Genomic DNA, 20000 nt, shown 5'->3' with positions numbered 1-20000 from the left:
TGCATTTTTTACCATGAGTTTTCTAGAGTACGATTAGACGACTTTATTTACATCATGAACGGGCTTTGGAGGTCAATATATTAATGGATAGAGTTTTCATGATTGTAATCCCCCACATGAGTTTCTGAAGCTGTATAAAATCACCAAGTAGTAAGCAGAATGAATATGGAAAACGCATCCTGGTATTGAAGAAATTAAGAAAAGGAAGATATGAAGAGAAGCTTGTGGTGGAAGGATATGTATAAATAGGAATAATAGAAGGAGGAAGAGTAGGAAAGAGGATAGCTGTATAAAATCACCAAATAGTAAGCAGAATGAATATGGAAACGCGCCCTGGTACTGAAGGAGTTAATGTGTGTAAATATCGTGAAGTGACCGAGATGTTGCATTCTTACTAGACCAGGTGGGAAAACTTTTCAGTGCTAGAGCCACATTAAAAAATAATCACAATCTTATAGGGCAGCACACTATATCAACCCAAAATCATTTATATTTAAAATACAAAATTAAAGGCTTCTAAAGAAAAAGCCACTCACACGCATGTGAACACTTGCGGCAAGAAAAGGAAATGCTCACAGTACTATTTGGCATTGTTTATTAACTTCTCTTTCAAATTTACTAACATTTATCGGGCCGTATGAATTCCTTTGGCCGGCCGTAGTTTGCCCACACATGTACTAGACCAACGATACTCAACATATTTCTTCTTATTTGGTCCTTTTTATGGCTACTTTTCGTTGGGAAAGTAAAGAAATAACAAGGGAAGGTAAGGAAATAACATAAATTAATCTAACCTATCCAGAATGAATATGAAAACGCGCCCTGGTACTGAGGAGGTGCATGTGCCAAGGTTATGTATACTGTACGTGTTCTTAATACCTTCAGTCACATGCCACGTTGTCATATTAATTCTGCTACCATTTGGCGATTTCACACAGATTTGGAAACTTATGTGGGGATCAAAATAGTGAAGACTCTGGCCATTAATCTTCTGACCTCCACAGACGCTTCCTAATGCAAATAAAATCGTCTAATCATACTAAAAAAAATCAAGGCAAAAATGCGTCCCAGTACTGAAGGAGTTAACCTCTTCAGTACTGGAACACATCTTTATCATGAATTTCTGGTGTAATTAAACTATTTTATTGATATTAGGAAAAGTCTATGGAAGTTAGAAGATTAATGGCCAGAGTCTTCACTATTTTGATCCCCACATAAGTTTCTGAAGCTGTATAAAATCGCCAAATGGTAACCACAATGAATATCAAAATGGGTCCCAAAACTGAAGGGGTGAAGCGCTACGGTGTCTCTACTTGTGTGAATTGTAGAGGCTGTGTGTAGTGTAGTGTTGCGTTACTGAGACGCTCAAGGATGTTATAAAAAATGCAAGGATGTGGTGTGGTGATAGTTCAGGAATGTTTTTGTTATCTATTTGTCCATTTATCTGTTTAATTATGAGATGGTTTAACAAGGCCCTTATTTATTTATCTATTTATTATTATTATCATTATTATTATTATTATTATTATTATTATTTTATTTATTTTCTTTACATGAGGGAAGTTCTGACCGAGGACGGGAACATAAGTAGTAGTGGTAGGAACATCAACAATAACGACAACAACAACAACAACAACAGAAAAAGAAGATGCAACCCCAAATAATAAGACTAAGATAAATACATAGATAGATAAATAAATAAATAAATAAATAAATATATATATAAATAAATAAATAAATCCCCAAATAAACAAATGAATGAAATACAAGCTCCCAATGAAACGCCACCAATCCCACTTACTGACATCAAAGGGAACCACACACGAATGTTTAGCGAACTAGTCATCTCTTTGGTCTTGAAAAATAATGCTCATGAAAGAAATGTTTTGACGATAAGAACCTTTAGCTCATATTCTTAAACGCTTTGAACTTCCACCAAGACTAATTTCAAAGACTAAAGTTGAGTTTTTCACAAATTTTCCCTTTCACTGATGGACCACAATCCTTATTAAACAACCAAAAGAGTAGAATCAGGACATTTATCCCTTTTTTTTTGTGTATGGTGTGTGTACGAGTATGTGTCTAACTCTCTCGGACCTGCAAAGGGGGCTGGCAACTTAGTGGGCATTTTTTTTTCTCGTTTTATGTTATCCTTGGCCAGCTTTTCCCTCTTACATAAAAAAAGGGAAGGAAGAAAAAGAAAAACATACTTGAAAGCCTTAACAACCAACCCAACACTGGACTAAACATGTCACGAGAGGAGGCGCCAAAAACGAGAGCGTGCCATCGTGACAAGTGGAGTGCCGCAAGGATCAGTACTGTCCTTGATTATGTGTTTGTTTGAAAGTTTGGTCTATATTCAGAAACGCTTTGCTCTTTCACCACGACTGTTTTCCAAGGCCACAGAAACGATTAGCGGGGTTTTCAAGAGTGTTTTTCAAGTTAATGATGTAGAAATCTTGTCACTCTGCTTCTAGGACTGTAAAAATACCTTAAAAAGACTCGACCAAATTTAGTTAAAATCTTTTGAAATAGCGGAGGTGAAGCACATAAGTGTTTGAGAATATGAACCTCAATGGTACGCTACGATGGCAAAGCTCTCTAGCGGTGCAGAAATCATGAAGTGAACTAAATGACTACAGGTGGGAAGAATGACATGAAAGCTTGAAGGAGAGAGAGTATGCACGTGTAAATAGCAATGATAATATACTTTCTTTTATTTTCTATTATGTAAGAGGTGAAATCTGGCCAGGGGCAACAAAAATGATCAAACAAAAAAGATTTAAGTGGTATTTGGTCATAAGCGGAGTGTTAGTAGTGGAATGGAATGGAGTGTGTGCGGCTTAGGTTAGAATAGGTTAGGTTGTATGCCGTTCCTTACAATGTGGAATAACCTTAGATGTTGTTGATATTGTTGTTATTCTTACCGTTAAGAATAGGATAAATGTCTTGAAACCACTCTCTTCAATGTGTTCAGGTCACGGGTAAATGGAAATACAGAAGCAGGCAGGGAGTTCCAGAGTACAGTTATGTTCTTAATCAAGTGACTGCTGACGAGACATGCTATTTCATTGAGTTAAGAGATAATTCTCCTCATGAAAACTTGAACTAAATGCACTGGAGGGTTTATTGAATATTCATCAGTACTTCAACTTTTAAAATGATATTCAAGACTGTTTTATTATCATCTTACGCTACTGAAAGTTGAAAAAAAAGTTGAGAGAGAGAGAGAGAGAGAGAGAGAGAGAGAGAGAGAGAGAGAGAGAGAGAGAGAGAGAGAGAGAGAGAGAGAGAGAGAGAGAGAGAGAGAGAGAGAGAGAGAGAGAGAACACCCACATAAAACTATATACGACTATTCAACCAACACGACAAAGGAAGGAAAGGAACAAGAAAATGAGTGAAGGTACAAGACACTCCACCACCGAACAATTTCATATAAAACATTCCATCACCACTAACTAACCCAGACAGGAATATTCCGGTATGGACTTATCCCCTTCAGTACTGGGACGCATTTTTGTTTTGTGTACTAGTAGACGATTTTATTGACATTAGGAGTCTATGGAGGTTGGAATATTAATGGCTGCAGTCTTCACTATCTTAATCCCTCACATAAGTTTCTGTAGCTGTATAAAATCACCAAATAGTAAGCAGAATAAATATGAAAACGCGTCAAGGCACTCAAGGGGTTAATATCTTGATTTCTAACCTAATGTAACCACTCACTAACCTATCATAAGTAATCTAACAAATAATTACAGACATCAAAACATATCCCGTCACCAATAACTTGCCTAACGTACTTAACCTAACAAGTGGGCCTTTCTTTTCATATCACACACATATCCGTCACCACTAACCCAACATAACCTAACCTAATCTAACCAAACCTATCCTAACCTAACCTAGCAAACAATTTCTTATCAAACACATTCCGTCACCACTAACCTAACCTAAATCTAACTTAACCTAACCACTGACCTGACCTAACCTAACCTAACCCAAATCTAACTTAACCTAACTACTGACCTAAGCTACCGTAACTTAACCTAACCAATCCAATTCATCTCAAACACATCCCACCACCAAAGCAATTTCATAACACACATCCTGTCATCAATAAACTAAACTAATATAACTAAACCTAACCTAACGTAACCTAACCTAACCCAACCCAACCCAACCTAACTTAACATACCAAACACATCCCGTCACCAAACCATTCCTTCACAAACACACACACCTTTGAGGCACATATTCTGATGGTGTGATGGTGTTGGTGATAAGAGCAAGGTTTAGAGATGTCACGGGGATTTGGTCCATAAAAAAACACGTACCTACTCATACACACACACACACACACACACACACACACACACACACACACACACACACACACGATAACAATAACGACAATAATAAAAGTCAAACAAAATATCACAAAATAAAAAAAACTAACACATTAATAAAGAAAATAAGAAAACAAATAAACAATAAACAAACCAAAGAAATAATGAATAAATACATAAATAACAACACACACACACACACACACACACACACACACACACACACACACACACACACAGGAGCAGGAAAACAAATCAACAGCAGGTCTAACATAATTGTCGGAGAAAAGACTTAGAGAGGAGAGAGAGAGAGAGAGAGAGAGAGAGAGAGAGAGAGAGAGAGAGAGAGAGAGAGAGAGAGAGAGACGATATCAAGAAGCAAGAGGAGGAAAGGGATTAAATTTAAATGGGAAAAAAGAGACATTTTGATAAAGAAAGACAGGAAAATGAGAAATTATATTAACGAGGGGAAATTAAATAACAAGATGGACGATATATGAAAAATAAACGTGAAAACAGAGAGAGAGAGAGAGAGAGAGAGAGAGAGAGAGAGAGAGAGAGAGAGAGAGAGAGAGAGACATTATATTAAAAGAGAAAGAGCCTCACATCAGGAAAACGAAGATAAAAGAGTAAAAAGAAGAAAAAAAAAGAATGTTGAGAAAGTTAAAAAAAAAAAGGAAAAGGGGAAAATGCACAACAGAAGAATAAAAAACGTTGAATTACAAGAGAAAAAAAAGAACAAAAAAATAGAGGAACAAAAAAAAAAAGAAAATTAAAGAACGGAAGACAAAGGAAAGAAAGACATTAAGTGAGAGAGAGAGAGAGAGAGGTCACGCACGTGGTAGCTCCGTGTTTTTCGTGGTGTTACAGTGGTTTAACAAAGTGCAGTGTTGTGAAAATTTCAGTGCTTGAAGTGCTAAGTGTCCTGGTGTCCATGTAAAAGTGTAAGGTGTGCTAAGCCTTGCAATAGTGTTGAAAAATCACTTGAAAAGAGTGTTTGTACCCGTGCAGTGACCGAGACCCGGGCCTGACCTGACGCGAGGCCTAAGGCAGCACACAGTTGCCAAATCTCTCCAAGGTAGTTTTTTAAACAACCTGTATCTCTCTCTCCGTGGCTGGTTTGGCTTGACTTGTGGGAGAGGTAGTTAGTGTCGTGTGTTTTTTGTGCGCCTGTGGGGAAGTGCTTTGTGTTCTGTGCCAGTGTTCAGTGTCTGTGTTCACGAGTGTGTTAGTGTCGCACGTGTCGTTTAGAGCCAACACTCGTTGTCGCCCCACACCTGGCTCCACAATTCCCCAGGAATCACTTATCCTCTCCCTCAATGTCTAGCCCCGCCCATCGCCCCATAGCCAGGCGAGACTTGCCTGGCTACCAGCCACAGAATTGGTGTTGCGTTTGTGGCAAAGCAACACTTAAGACTCAACACGTGAGCTGTGACGAGGAAACCTGCCGTAACCTTTGTCACAACAGCTGCCTTGGGGATACGCCAGTCTTCAAGTGTAGCTACACGGAGCAGCTACGACTCCAAGCAAACATCCCGGACCCCGTCACCTACATCATCGAGGAGACTGATACACCCCAACGCCACTACCGGACGACAGTGGGGAGAGTCAGTGGGAGGGCTTGGAGAGAGAGAGCTAGTTTCACTAGTTGAGAAGCTCACTGAGGAAGCCTCTCAACAAAACTGTGTGATTAAGTCCCTCCAGGACGACCGAGACTTGATCATACAACACAGAGACGTGTTTGCTGCGGCTCTCAGAGTAGCAGACAGGCTGATAGCGTCAAAACAGCGCCAGACGCAAGTAGCCACACGCTCTCAGGCAGTCAGCGCCCACGCAGAGTCAATTGACGAACACTGGGAGGTGGTTTGTCAGGACTCTGAGAGGTGGAGGACGTGGTGGAGCTCGGATAAACCGCAACAGCTCCGCCACTCAGCTGTTTTCTCAACTTCCACCTTCCCTTCGCCTGCCCGGGAAACAACGACCGCTCCGCCTACCTCCACTGCTTCCATCGCCACACAGAGCGACTGTGACACCTCCCCAGCGTCTACTGTCACTCCTTCTGCCACACAGAGTGACTGCTCGGTACTCACTACCACGTCTACCGCCACACAGAGCAGCAGGGACTCTTCCTCCATAAATACAGCGAACGGAGTAGATCGCGGTGCCTCTGTTCGCCCACGAACCTCTCCTCAGACCACTTCAGGAGATTGGAGAAAAAAGAAAACTAAGAGGGAAGTGCAGCAGGACGCGAGGAAGGTGTCCAGCGAAGGACTGAGGACTCACCAGGCCACCAAGCAGACACAAAAGCGAGCCAAGGCAAAAGTGTGTGAGTACTGCTCACGGAAAGGACACACTTCTGCTACTTGCCACGCCAGAACTGACGATTTACGTCAGGAGCGTCTCCTACAGCGGCTCCTTACGGTGGAAAGACACACAGCCACACCCTTCCCACCTGCAGCGCCTCAGCCCGCCCACCACCTCACTTCATTTCAGTCCTTACCACAACCTCGCCCACTCCTTCCTCAGCCTGGTATCTGGAATCAGAGCCAGGGGCGGCAGTGGACCACTCCTCTTCACCAGTACCAGCAGTCGGCCGCGGACCCTAACCACCACCTCGGACTAGCAGGCCTCGCTCACTACCATCCCTCACCATGGTACAGCCAGCTTGCCCCGCCGCCAACTAAAGGTCGTCTCTAGCAACGTCCGTGGTCTCCGGACTAACCTTGCAGACTTATACCACAACTGTGTGCAACGACACAATGCAGACGTTGTTGTGGTGACAGAGACATGGCTGAACAGTGAGGTGGAGCCCACGTATGGCAGGATGCAGGGCTTCACCCACTGGGTGAGGAGGGACCGACAGGAGCGAACAGGAGGTGGAGTGGCTGTCTGCTTCAAGGAAGGAATGCAGGCCCAGCTACTCGACATAGACACGCCTCCACTGATGGAGATGATGTACTTCCGAGTAACGCTGGCAGACCGCTCAGCCCTCCTACTGTGTGCCCTGTATCGCCCCCCGCGACAAGGGCCTGACTCACTCCTGTACCTGACTGAGACTTTAGACAACCTGATGATGGCACACAGCTGCAGCCACGTGCTGATTGTGGGGGATCTCAATCACCACCTGGAAAGAGACGCCTACGAGAATCTCCTGGAGGTGCAGGGTCTGACAGATCATGTCACCTTCCCCACACATGAACGAGGAGGGACATTAGACCCTGTCATCTCAGACTACCAGGAGGACAAGCTTCAGTGTCATCAGCTGGGGCTCGTGGGCAGCTCTGATCATCACGCTGTACTGACACAGCTGGAAGTGGGCGTGGCTCGGGACGAGGCCACCACCCGCACCATCTGGCTGTGGAACAAAGCAGACTGGGCTTCCCTGCGCCGCGACCTGACCCACACCCCATGGGCCACTCTGCTACAGGGAGGAGCAGAGAGTGAAGCACTTGCACTCACCTCTCACCTTCTCGCCCTCCAGAGACGCCACGTCCCACACAGGGAATACACCACCAGACCGACGGATCAGCCATGGTTTGGCTACCGTTGCCGTGTTGCTGCTGAGGCAAAGTATGCTGCCTGGCTCCGCTACAAGAGGAACCCGACTCGGCGCAACAAGGACTTGCATAGGGCTGCATGCAGGAGGATGGTGGTAACCAGCAAGTGGGCCTTAAAAAAGTGGGAGGAAAGCCTGCGCCGGAAACTGTGTGGCACTGGCGTAGGAAACAAAACTTGGTGGTCCCTTGTTAAGGACAAACAGGAACTGGCCACCAAGAATCCATCCCTCCCTCAGCAAGCAGGACGGTACTGTCGCCACCAGCAGTAAGGAGAGGGCACAGTTGCTGGCTTCCTTGTTTGCTGGAAAAATGAAGGTGGGGAATCCACAGCAGCCACCGCCTCAGCTGGTCCAGCAATGTGAGAAGACTGTCACCATGGTGGAGGTGACGCATCAGCAGGTGAAGCGATTATTGCGGGGCTGGACACACAGAAAGCTACCGGCCCTGATGACATCAGCCCGCACCTGCTGAAGCGATGCTCCCAGGAACTGGCTGCCCCTCTCACCCAAGTCTTCACAACTTGTGTACGGGAAAACGTCTGGCCTTCAGTGTGGAAGGAGGCTCGAGTAGTTCCTGCACACAAAAAGCTCCAGGACGGACCCAAAAAACTACAGACCCATATCCCTGTTGTCAGTGGTGGGTAAAGTGTTTGAGAGGGTCGTGGCAGAGGTGGTGTGTAGCCATCTCAAGGACAATGCCCTCCTCTCAGACCAACAGTTTGGGTTCAGACCTGGAAGGTCAACCTCCGACCTAATGATGCTTCTCACCAGGCAGTGGCAGGACGCCCTCGACGACGGCAAGGACACTATAGTGGTTGCTTTGGACATAGCTGGAGCTTTTGATAAAGTATGGCACAACGGATTACTGGAAAAGCTTCGTGCTAAAGGCATCCAGGGTGGCTTGCTACGACTCCTGGGAAATTACCTGCAGGACAGAAGCCTCAAGGTGGTTGTCAACGGGCAAACATCTGAGTCCCTGCCTGTGGAGGCATCAGTGCCACAGGGTTCAATTCTTGGCCCACTCCTGTGGAATATCTACGTGGATGATCTTCTCCAGCTACTGCCAGGAGTCAAGGCCTATGCTGATGACTGCACCCTCTCCTATACCTATCCACGCCAGGACAGTGGGCGGGCTGCTGAGGCCATCAATCAGCAGCTACGAGTGATAGAGGAGTGGGGTGCTCGCTGGCAAGTGACATTCGCGCCGGAGAAGACACAGGCAATGGTTGTCTCTCGGTCCCCAGCCGCCATGGCAGCAATGGCAGGAAAGTTGTCTTTGGCGCTGCTGCTCTCCCACTCCAAGATGACGTCAAGATACTTGGAGTGGAGGTGGATCGAGGGCTGAGGTTTGACAGCCATGTCAAAACCATTGCCAAGAAAGCCTCTCACAGGATCTCCGCTCTCAGAAGGATCGCCAGTTTCCTCGACAGGAAGGGAGACTGCTGCTGTACAAGGCACAGGTGCGGCCCCACCTTGAGTACGCAGCTCTCTCCTGGATGTCCTGTGCCGCCACACACAGAAGGAGACTGGACAGCATCCAACGCCGCGCCATACGGCTAGTAGATGCTGCAATACCACCTCACCCAGAGCCTGAGCGTCCTCTTGATTCACTGGAACACCGCAGAGATGTGGCGGCGATCGTAGTGTTCCATAAGGCACAGGTGCAAAGAGTGCCACATCTGGCAGGGCTGCGTCATCCTCTGAGAGTCACCGCACGGAGCACGAGAACGGTGCTCAATGGTGGTGACGCCGTAGAGGTGCCGCGATCCCACGGGTGTCAGCATCAACGCACCTTCGCAGGACGCGTCTCCAGGATGTGGAACTTGTTCACGGCCGCGGTGCCTCACGTCCAGGAGATGAACACACACAGTGTCAAACTGATGGCACATAAGTGGAGACAGACACTGCCAACTCCTCTGACACTCTTTGTGACGTGACACTCAGTGTAGTGCAGTGCGTGAATAGTGCTAGTGAAGTGAAAAGAACAGTGCTCCATTTACATGCTGACCATCTTGTATATTATCTATTTTTAAGTCTTGTAAATATTGTAGAGAAATAGATTGTAGTACCCTTAGAATAGGTAGCACACGACAGTGCGCCTTTGGGTACATGTTCTTCTGTATAAATTATGTTTAAATAAAAAAAAAAAAAGAGAGAGAGAGAGAGAGAGAGAGAGAGAGAGAGAGAGAGAGAGAGAGAGAGAGAGAGAGAGAATGAGGAGAGAATCTGAGGGAGAGAAGGAGAGAGAAAAGAGATAGATAAATAGATGGATAGATAGATAAATGGATAGATGGAAAGGCAGATAAATGGAAAGACGAACAGACATATACATAGATGGATGGAAAGAAAGAAAAAAGATAGATAGAGAAAATAGCCAATGATAGACAGAAACAAAGAGAGACAGACACATAGATGGGTAACAAGGAAGAAAGAAAGAATACGATGATGAAAAAGAAGAAAAAGACCAAAAGGAAAAAGAAAAACGAACTTAAAAAAAAAAAAAACAGAAAAAGAAAAAGAGAAAAACGAACTGAAGGGAAAACACATACAAGAAAGTCAAACGAGAGGAGACGAAAAAAAAAAAAAAAAAAACCAATAAAAAGAGAGAAAGATAAAGAGATAGAGAGGAATAAAATGAAGGATATTGAACAAGAATCCTACGACCTGAAAAATAAAACAACCTAACTTTCTAACTAAAAAAAATAAGTAAATAAAGAAAGGAACGAAAATATATAAACAAATAAATAAATACACGAAGAGGAAGTTACAGGTTTTAGAAATTGGTGCAGTGGTGCGTCCAAATAATAACCAAGGAAAGAGAAAGGGAAAAAAAAAGGAAGAAAAAGAGGGAAAAAAAGGAAGAAAAGAAGGAGCATACAAAGATCAAACAAGAAAAAGAGAAAGGAAAGAAACAAAGGAAGAAAAAGAGGAAAAAAAAGGAAGAAAAGGAGCAACAAAGAAAGATCAACCAAGGAAGAGAAAGGAAAAAAACAAAGGAAGAAAAAGAGAATAAAAAAGAAAAAAGGAAGAAAAACAGAAGCATACAAAGAACAACTAAGAAAAAGAGAAAAAAAATGGAGAAAGGAAAATAAGAAAGGAAGAAAAGAGGATAAAAAAGCAAAATGAAGAAAAGAAAGAGCGTCGGAAAGAACAACAGAGAAAAAAAAGAAAGGAAAAAGAGAAAGGAAAATAAGAAACGTAGAAAAAAGCATAAAAAAAAGAAAAGAAAGTGGGCAAAGAACAACAGAGAAAACAAGAAAGGAAGAAAAGAGAAAGGAAAACAAGAAAGGAAGGAAGAAGAGGATAAAAAAAAGAAGAAAAGGAAGAGCGTGCAATAAAGAACAGAGAAAAGAAAAAGAGAAAAGAAGAAGAGAAAACAAGAAAGGAAGAAAAGAGAAAGGAAAACAAGAATGAAAGGAAAAGGGAACAAAAAAAGATAAAAAAGAAGAAAAGGAGCGTACGGGAAAAATAACAAGATACTCTCCATGAAAAGAAAACGAATCAAGAAGATAGAGAAGATAAAGAAAATGGGAAATAATTGGTAGCGGTTGTTGTTGTTGTTGTTGTTGTTGTTGTTGTGGTGGTGGTGGTGGTGGAAAGAGAACCATGACTTCAAGACTTCAAGACGAGACGAGGCGGATAAGAAGGAAAAAAGAAAAAAATATATATAAAAAAGAAAATTGTGAAAATAAACCAACTCAAACTTGCCTCGGAACTTGTAATACTCTCTCTCTCTCTCTCTCTCTCTCTCTCTCTCTCTCTCTCTGTTTGCTTCCTTCATCTCTTCTGCTTTGCTTTGATGTTCTTTTTTTTGTTATTTTATCCATCCCTGTCCTTATTGCTCTCTCTCTCTCTATCTCTCTCTCTCTCTCTCTCTCTCTCTCTCTCTCTCTCTCTCTCTCTCTCTCTCTCTCTCTCTCGTTATCTTCTCGTGTTTCTCTCTTCTCCTTCTTAACATCTTCATCTTCCTGTCTTGTTAGTCTTGTTCTCTTCTCTTTTATTCGTTCCCTCTTCTCCTCTTTATTAGTCCCTTTATCTTCTCATCCCCTTCTGCTTCTTCTCTTTTTCTATTCTCCCCTTTTTCTGCTCTATCTCCTTCATCTCTCTCTCTCTCTCTCTCTCTCTCTCTCTCTCTCTCTCTCTCTCTCTCTCTCTCCTGTTAGCTTGTTAGTGGAGTGTTATGGTTTTCGCTGGTCACTTATCAGGCTTATATTTGCACCCAGGTCAGGCAGCGACTGTCCTTTCCACGTGAGAGAACATAAGAACATACCAAAATGAGGGAAGCTGCAAGAGGCTGTCGGGCTTACACGTGGCAGTCCCCCTAAGAGCAAAGCTACTTAATCCCTTCAGTACTGGGACACATCTTTACCTTAAGATTTGCGTACGATTAGATAATTTTATTGACATTAGGAAGGATCTATGGAGGTCAGAAGATTAATGGCCACAGTCGTCACTATTCTAATCCGCCACATGAGATTCTGAAGCTGTATAAAATCACCAAATAGGAAGGAGAATGAATATGGATACACGTCATGGTACTGAAGGGGTTAATTCCATCTATCACCATCCATAAATTTGTCTAATCTTCTTTTAAAGCTCCCTATTGACTCAGCACTAACAACATGATTACTGCGTCCCTTCCATTCACTAATCACTCTGTTATCGAACCAGTTCCTCTCTATTTCTTTCCTAAACTTAAATTTCTCAAGCTTAAACCCCAAGAATGACGAAAACACCATTGGGAATTACAACAATAACTTCCACTAGATAATGAGCAAAGCGTATTTTTCCTTTGGTGATGCAGAAAAACCTATAAATCTTCCTAGGATGGTGAAAAACACCTTTGAAAAACCCTAATAACTTCTACTAGCGCCTCTTCATAACGTATTCCTCCTTATAAAACAGAATCATTTGTAAAACTCTCCTGGAACTATAAAACATCTTTGAAAACCTTAATAACTTCCATTAGAGCCTGTTCATAGCATATTTCTCCTGATAATACAGAATCATTGCTAAAACTTTCCTATAACTATGAAACAAACACCACTGAACACCCTAATGATAAGTAATTATAGTAAAACAATTTGAAAGCAGACGAGAAAAATATCGAAAGGTCTCAGAATACCAATTACTACACCTCGACCCTTTTTCTAGGCTGGAAACACAATAACACACTGCCGCTAATCTAACAAGTAATCCTCGAGAACACACACACACACACACACACAAACACACACACCGCGTAGTGTAGTGGTAAGCACGCTCGACTCACAATCGAGAGGGCCGGGTTCGAATCCCGGTAAGCGGCGAGGTAAATGAGCAAGTCTCTTAATGTGTGGCCCCTGTTCACCTAGCAGTAAATAGGTACGGGATGTGACTCGAGGGATGTGGCCTCGCTTTCCCGGTGTGTGGAGTGTGTTATGTGGTTTCACTCCTACCCGAAGATCGGTCTATGTGCTCTGAGCTCGCTCCGTAATGGGGAAGACTGGCTGGGTGACCAGCAGACGACCGAGGTGAATCACACACACACACACACACACACACACACACACACACACACACACACACTGCACTGCAGAAGGCTTTCTTCTTCCTCTCACCTATACTCTGTCTCCCTAATGCAACAGTGAACCAGTACTCTCAATCATTCATACCTTTCTCTGGTAAACTCTGGAACTTGCTACCTGCTTCTGTATTTCCAACTTCCTATGACTTGACTTCATTTAAGAGGGAGATTTCAACACATTTGTCCCTTTGGCTAACTGTCGGCTCTGTACGGAGACTGCAATTGAGTAGGCATTTTTTTTCTTTATCCTTGTGTTGCCCCTGGCCAGTCCTCCCCCTTGCATAAAGAAAACAAACTCTGCAACTCTCTACCTGCTTCTGTATTTCCAACTTCCAATGACTTGACTTCATTTAAGAGGGAGATTTCAAGACATTTACCTCTGTATTTTGCCTAACTCTCTCGGACCTACTGACAACTATGTGGGCCTTTCTTTTCTTTCTTGTTTATATTGCCCTTGCCCAGTCCTTCCCTCTTACACAAAAAGAAAACAAGAGAGTAACGCAATAAGCAGTGAGTGGCCGTCAACAAAGAGAGTCCTCTGAAATTATGCCCTATGAGTGGCCATTAACAAAACAATATTGCAGGAAGCGTCCAAGGGGGAGAGGGAGGGGGGAAGGAGAGAGGAGGAAGGAGAGAGGAGAAGGAGAGAGAGAAGGAGGGAAGGATGGAGAGAGAGAGAGAGAGAGAGAGAGAGAGAGAGAGAGAGAGAGAGAGAGAGAGAGAGAGAGAGAGAAAGGAGGGAAAGTGGGAGGGTAAAGGGAGGGAAGGAAGGATGGAAGGAGAAAGAGGAGAGGAGGAGAGAAATGGAAGCAGAGAAGGAAGAAAGGGGATGAGAGAAGGAGGAAAGGAAAAGGGAGGGAAGGAGGGAAGGAAAGAGGGAAAGGAGGGAAGGAGAGAGAGAGAGGCAGCGAAGGAGAGAGGGAGGGAAGGAGAGAGGGAAGGGAAGGAAAAAAGGAAGGGGGAAGGAGAGAGGGAGGGAGAGAATGAGAGAGGAGGGAGAAGGGAAGGGAGTGAGAAAGATATGGAACGCTCTTTTCTTGTTTACCAGTGTGCGTGGGAAGGCAGTGTTGTTGTTGTTGTTGTTGTTGTTGTTGTTGCTGTTGTTGTTATTGTTGTTGTTGATGTTCATGATGAAATATTAATGCTATTGAACGAAAAAAAATATCACCAACACAAACCAGAGAGAGAGAGAGAGAGAGAGAGAGAGAGAGAGAGAGAGAGAGAGAGAGAGAGAGAGAGAGAGAGGAATTGCATAGAAAGAACATGAGGTAGAACCACTTAAAGGGAACCATGCTGGCCCCCTGACCGAGAAACAGAGAGAGAGAGAGAGAGAGAGAGAGAGAGAGAGATCGATGTGGGAATCGTTGAAAGCATGACCCATCGTGCCTTTTGTTTTGGTGCTCTCTCTCTCTCTCTCTCTCTCTCTCTCTCTCTCTCTCTTTCTCTCACGGGGACGCGGACACAACCTCACCTTTTCTCAGACTGGAGGAGGAGGAGGAGGAGGAGGTGAAGGAGGAGGTACTGTTGAAGGCGGTGGTGGTGGTGGTTGTGGTGGTGGTGGTGGTGGTGGAGGCGGTGGTGGTGGTGGAGGAGTCGTGATGGAGGCGCCGATGGAGATGACGGTCTAAGAAACCCCTGGGCATGGCTCTCCTCCTCCTCCTCCTCCTCCTCCTCTTTCGCTCCTCCTCCTCCTCCTCTTTTTCCTCCTTTTTGCACCTCCTCCTCTCTCACTCAGGTTTTTGGTTTTCTTTCTCAGTTTTTCCTTCCTTCTAATGAACATCAATTACTCTGTTTCCTCTTTTACTGCACCTTTTCTATTATCATTATTCTCTTCCTCTTTCATCTTGCCTCCATTTTCTTTCCTGGTTTTAATAATTCAGAGCTTCGTAATTTTCTTTCTCTTTTTTCTATAGACTTGTGTAGTTTATTCTCCTTTTTTTTCTTCTTCTTTTAATTTCTTTCGTTAAATTTCCCTCCGTTCACTAAGATTCATTTCCCATTTTATTTTCTTTCTTTATGCTTTTTTTTTCTTTCTTGCTTTTTTTCCGGTAAGACAAATCTGATAATTATAACTTTTCACTTCTTTTCTTTCATTTGACTTCTATTTTATTTGTTTTTCTCCTTGCCAGTTCACTTCTACGTTATTCTCTTCCACTTTCCTTTCTCCTTCTTCCCTCTTTTATCTCATCCACTCTTTCTCAATTTCTTTTCTTTCCTTTTTCTTTTTTCCAGACTCAATAAGTTCAGGTTCTCTTTTTCCTATATTTTTCCTCCTTAGGCTAACCTCATTTATTTTTCTCTGGAGTTCACCTTTGCCTCTTCTCTTTGCTCGCCCTCTTTCGCCTTAAAGAATGGTGATTTTTATATGTTTAGTCAAGCAATTCTCAGGTAGACGTAAATTTAACACGAAGACAAGGAGGAGGAGGAGGAGGAGGAGGACATAACATACGCTGAATTTATGACACATTAACACGATTTCCATTTCATTTTTTTCACATGTCTAGCAAAATACCCAAACACACACACACACACACACACACACACACACACACACACTCAAAGAGATAGAGAAAAAAAAGTTTAATTTCCACCCTCCACCCACCCCCCCAAAAGAAAAGGAAAGAAAGAAGTTAATTATAGAATGAATGAAGTGAATAATATTCATTTTTCATCTGCCGTAATGAAAGCAATAAACAAAATACATTGAGATACGAAACACGGAGCTAGGAAGAAAAAGAAATAATGACACAACACACACACACACACACACACACACACACACACACACACACACACACACACACACACACACACACACAACACAACACAACACACACACACACACACACACACACACACACACACACACACACGTCGTTAACATGTTCTGAGGGAAAGGCAGTTGGATTTACACTTCAGAGCAACAGTTGTCAAGAGTTCCTAGAATGAACGTATTGGCTGGATGAACTCATTCTCTCTCTCTCTCTCTCTCTCTCTCTCTCTCTCTCTCTCTCTGTGTGTGTGTGTGTGTGTGTGTGTGTGTGTGTGTGTGTGTGTGTGTGTGTGTGTGTGTGTGTGTGTGTGTGTGTGTCAGAGAGTAAATCAATAATTAAATAAAGAACTTTCCGAGAAGACAAACAAGCTGAAAAAAGAGAAATTTCCAAAAATGTCATTATACTTTTTGAAATCTCATATGGCGGAGAAAAAAGAAGAATGAGAGAAAGAAAGAAAGAAAGAAAGAACGAAAGAAAGAAGGCGGAGGAAAAAAAAAGAAAGAAAGAAAGAAAGACAGACAGACAGACAAAAACATACAGAAGAGAGTATTTCCTTTTAACAAGCAGAAATCACGTTAATTTGTCACTACAATAACCAAAACACTCTGTAGAACCCGTATACCTTTAACTAGAACCCTTACAAATAGTGGAGGGGAGTCGTGGAGGTGTTTTAGTATAGGAACATAAAACTCTTCATAACAAGCACGTTTTTTTCTATCTATTTTTCAGTGTGGTTCTATTCCTGACTATGCATTGTTTGTAGGGTGACGATTATCAAGTACGCTTTTTCTATTTATTTTTTAATGTGGTTTTATTCCAAACTTATTTCTAGGGGGACGATTATTAAGCACCTTTTTTCTATCTATATTTCAGTGTGGTTTTATTCCTGACTATTAAGCACGTTTTTTTTTTTCCTATTTATTTTTCAGTGTGGTTTTATTCAAGTTATTCTAGGATAACGATCATTAAGCACCTTTTTTTCTATCTATATTTCAGTGTGGTTTTATTCCTGACTATGCATTGCTTGTGGGGTGACGATTATTAAGCAAGTTCTTTTTTTTTTTTTTTTATCTATTTTTCAGTGTGGTTTAATTCAGACTGCAGTGTTCGTAGGGTGAAGAGGGAAAGGAAGAGTCGAGGCGCAACACATCAAGCTGAAGCGACCAATGACAGAGGAAAGGCTGAGAATTAATGCTTCAGTTTCTCTTTTATTGTCCGATCTATTGTTCCTCTCTCTCTCTCTCTCTCTCTCTCTCTCTCTCTCTCTCTCTACTTTTCCTACACTAGCCTATTGTTCTCCTGTCGCTTCGTTCTTCTTCCATCTCTTCTTTTTTTCCTTTCCTCTTCCTCTTCTCCTCTTTCGTCCGTTTGTTCTCTCTCCTCTCTACTCATTTCTTTACCAGCCTATTGTTCTCCTGCCCCTTCCCTTTTCTTCCTTCTCCTCTTTTTTCCCTCCTTCTCCTTCCCTCTTTCTCTTCCTCTTCGATAATGCTTTTCTTTATATTTGTATCTCTCTCTCTCTCTCTCTCTCTCTCTCTCTCTCTCTCTCTCTTCTTCTCTCTCTCTCTTCCTCTTCTCTCTTTCTCTTTCGCTTAAGCTGTTTTTCTTTCTATTTAGTCTATCATCTCTATTTGTTCTCCTTTATTCTTCCTTTTTCACCTTCACCTAATTTTTCCCTCCTCCAGTTCACCTCTCGTCCTTCCCTCCTCTTTAATTGTCCTCTTTCCCATCTATCAATATTCAGTTTTGTCTCCCTTTATTTAGCGTCACTTTCCTTCCTTCCCTCTTCACTCATTCGTTAATCACTATTCATTTCACTGGGACTCTTTATATTTCACGTTTTCCACGGCTCGAGTTAATCTTTTTTGTGCTTTCAGGTTTCAAGATTCAGTTTTTTCTTCCTTTATTTAACATCCTTTCCCTTCGTTTCTCTATTTACTAATCCACTACTATTATTGTTTTCATTGGGACTCATTATTTTCAGGATACGAGTTCATTTTTTAGTACTTTCAAGCTTTTTCTCTTTAATTTCTTCGTATAAAATTCAATAAGTTTTTTTTTTCTCTTTATTCAGCATTCTTTCCCTTCCTTTCCCTATTTACTCATTCTATCTCCACTATACTTTCTCTGAGACTCTATTTTTCACAGTACAAGCTCATTTTTTTGTACTTTCAGGCTCTTTCTCTTTCGTAAAATTCAACTATAAGTTTTTCTCTCTTTATTTAGCATCCTTTCCATTCCTTTCCCTATTTATTCATCCTGTATCCGCTATTCTTTCACTGAAACTCATTATTTCTCATTATTTTTTACGGTACGAGTTCATTTTTTGTGTTTTCAGGTTTCAACAATCAGTTTTCTCCCTCTTATTAGCATCCTTTCCCTATTTATTCATCCTGCACCCGCTATTCTTTCACTGGGACTCATTATCTTTCACGGTACGAATTCATCTGTTGTGCTTTCAGGTTCTTTCTCTTTCGTAAAAAATCAATCATAAGATATTTTTTTCTCCCTTTATTCAACATTTTTTCCCTTCCTTTTCCTATTTACTCATCCTGTACCCGCTATTCTTTCACTGAGACTCATTATTTTTCACGGTACGAGTTAATTTTTTGTGTTTTCAGGTTTCAATAATCAGTTTTCTCCCTCTTTTTAGCATCCTTTCCCTTCCTTTTCCTATTTACGCATCCTGTACCCGCTATTCTTTCACTGAGACTCGTTATTTTTCACGGTACGAGTTCATTTGTTGTGCTTTCAGGTTTGAGGTTCGAGGTTCTTGCTCTTTTCACGTCTAAGCGGGGGATTCATCTGGTTTTATTTGCCCTGTCCTTCCAGTGGCCTCGTTCCCCTGCAGGCTTTTAAGGTCAGGCCCATCCACTCCGCCTGCCAGAGAGTCATTAAAAAATCCCGAACAACACTGACCTTTTGCTCGCTTTCCTTTGTCCTCTCTCTCTCTCTCTCTCTCTCTCTCTCTCTCTCTCTCTCTCTCTCTCTCTCTCTCTCTCTCTCTCTCCAAGCCTCTCTCCTTCCTCCAAGCCTCTCCTCCTTCCCCAACCCTCTCTCCCTTTCCCCCAAACTCTCTCTCCTTCCCCAACTCTCTCTCTCCTTCCCCCAACCCTTTCTCTCTCTATCTTTCTCTCTCGCTCTGTAAAACATACTGGAAAGACTATTAGAGCAAAAAGAAATATAAGGCACAAGAAAATGAGGGAAGCTGCAAGACTGTCAGACCTACACGTGGCAGTCCCTGTGTGAGCAAAGCTTCTCATCGCCATCTATCATCCCCATCCATATATCTATCCAATCTTTTAATCCCTTCTGTACCATGACGAGTCTTATATATTCATTCTGCTTACTATTTGGTGATTTTCTACAGCTTCAGAAAGCTATGTCGGGGATTAAAATAGTGAAGACCGTGGCCATTAATCTTCTGACCTCCATACACCCTTCCGAATGTCAATAAAATGGTCTAATCGTGCACAAATCTCAATGTAAAAATGTATCCCAGCACTAAAGGGGGTTGAAGCTCCCTATTAACTCAGCACTGACAACATGATTACTGAGCCCGTTCCATTCATGAACTATAAAGACAGCCAACCAAACAGCCAAATTGATTCTGATGTAACGGAATCCATCACAGGGAAGAGAAATGATAGAGCATCTTCTTTCTCCATAGGTAAGCACTTAGAAGAGGTGAAATATATAGTTTTTTATATATTTGATGGGAGTGATGAGAGAAAGGGCGAAGAGGTGCTGCAAAT

General features: G+C 42.5%; 1 protein-coding gene across 14 annotated transcripts in view; it reads right to left on the bottom strand.

Annotated features, from left to right (window-relative positions):
- Positions 1–20000, bottom strand: part of LOC123498926 — a 124909-nt gene that overhangs the window by 54006 nt on the left and 50903 nt on the right. For 12 of the 14 annotated variants that reach the window (XM_045246476.1, XM_045246475.1, XM_045246473.1 and 9 more), the window contains one exon: positions 14943–15814. The exons of the other annotated variants lie outside the window; for them this stretch is intronic. In XM_045246476.1, coding sequence (XP_045102411.1) covers positions 14943–15114 — 172 coding nt within the window. In that variant the 5' untranslated portion in view covers positions 15115–15814. The remainder of the gene's footprint in view (positions 1–14942; positions 15815–20000) is intronic. 14 annotated transcript variants of the gene reach the window in all.

This window comes from Portunus trituberculatus, chromosome 48 (genome assembly GCF_017591435.1).
Source record: "Portunus trituberculatus isolate SZX2019 chromosome 48, ASM1759143v1, whole genome shotgun sequence".
NCBI classification, from domain to species: domain Eukaryota; kingdom Metazoa; phylum Arthropoda; class Malacostraca; order Decapoda; family Portunidae; genus Portunus; species Portunus trituberculatus.
Note: the sequence above shows the minus strand (reverse complement) of the source record. Positions and strands in the feature narration are given on the sequence as shown.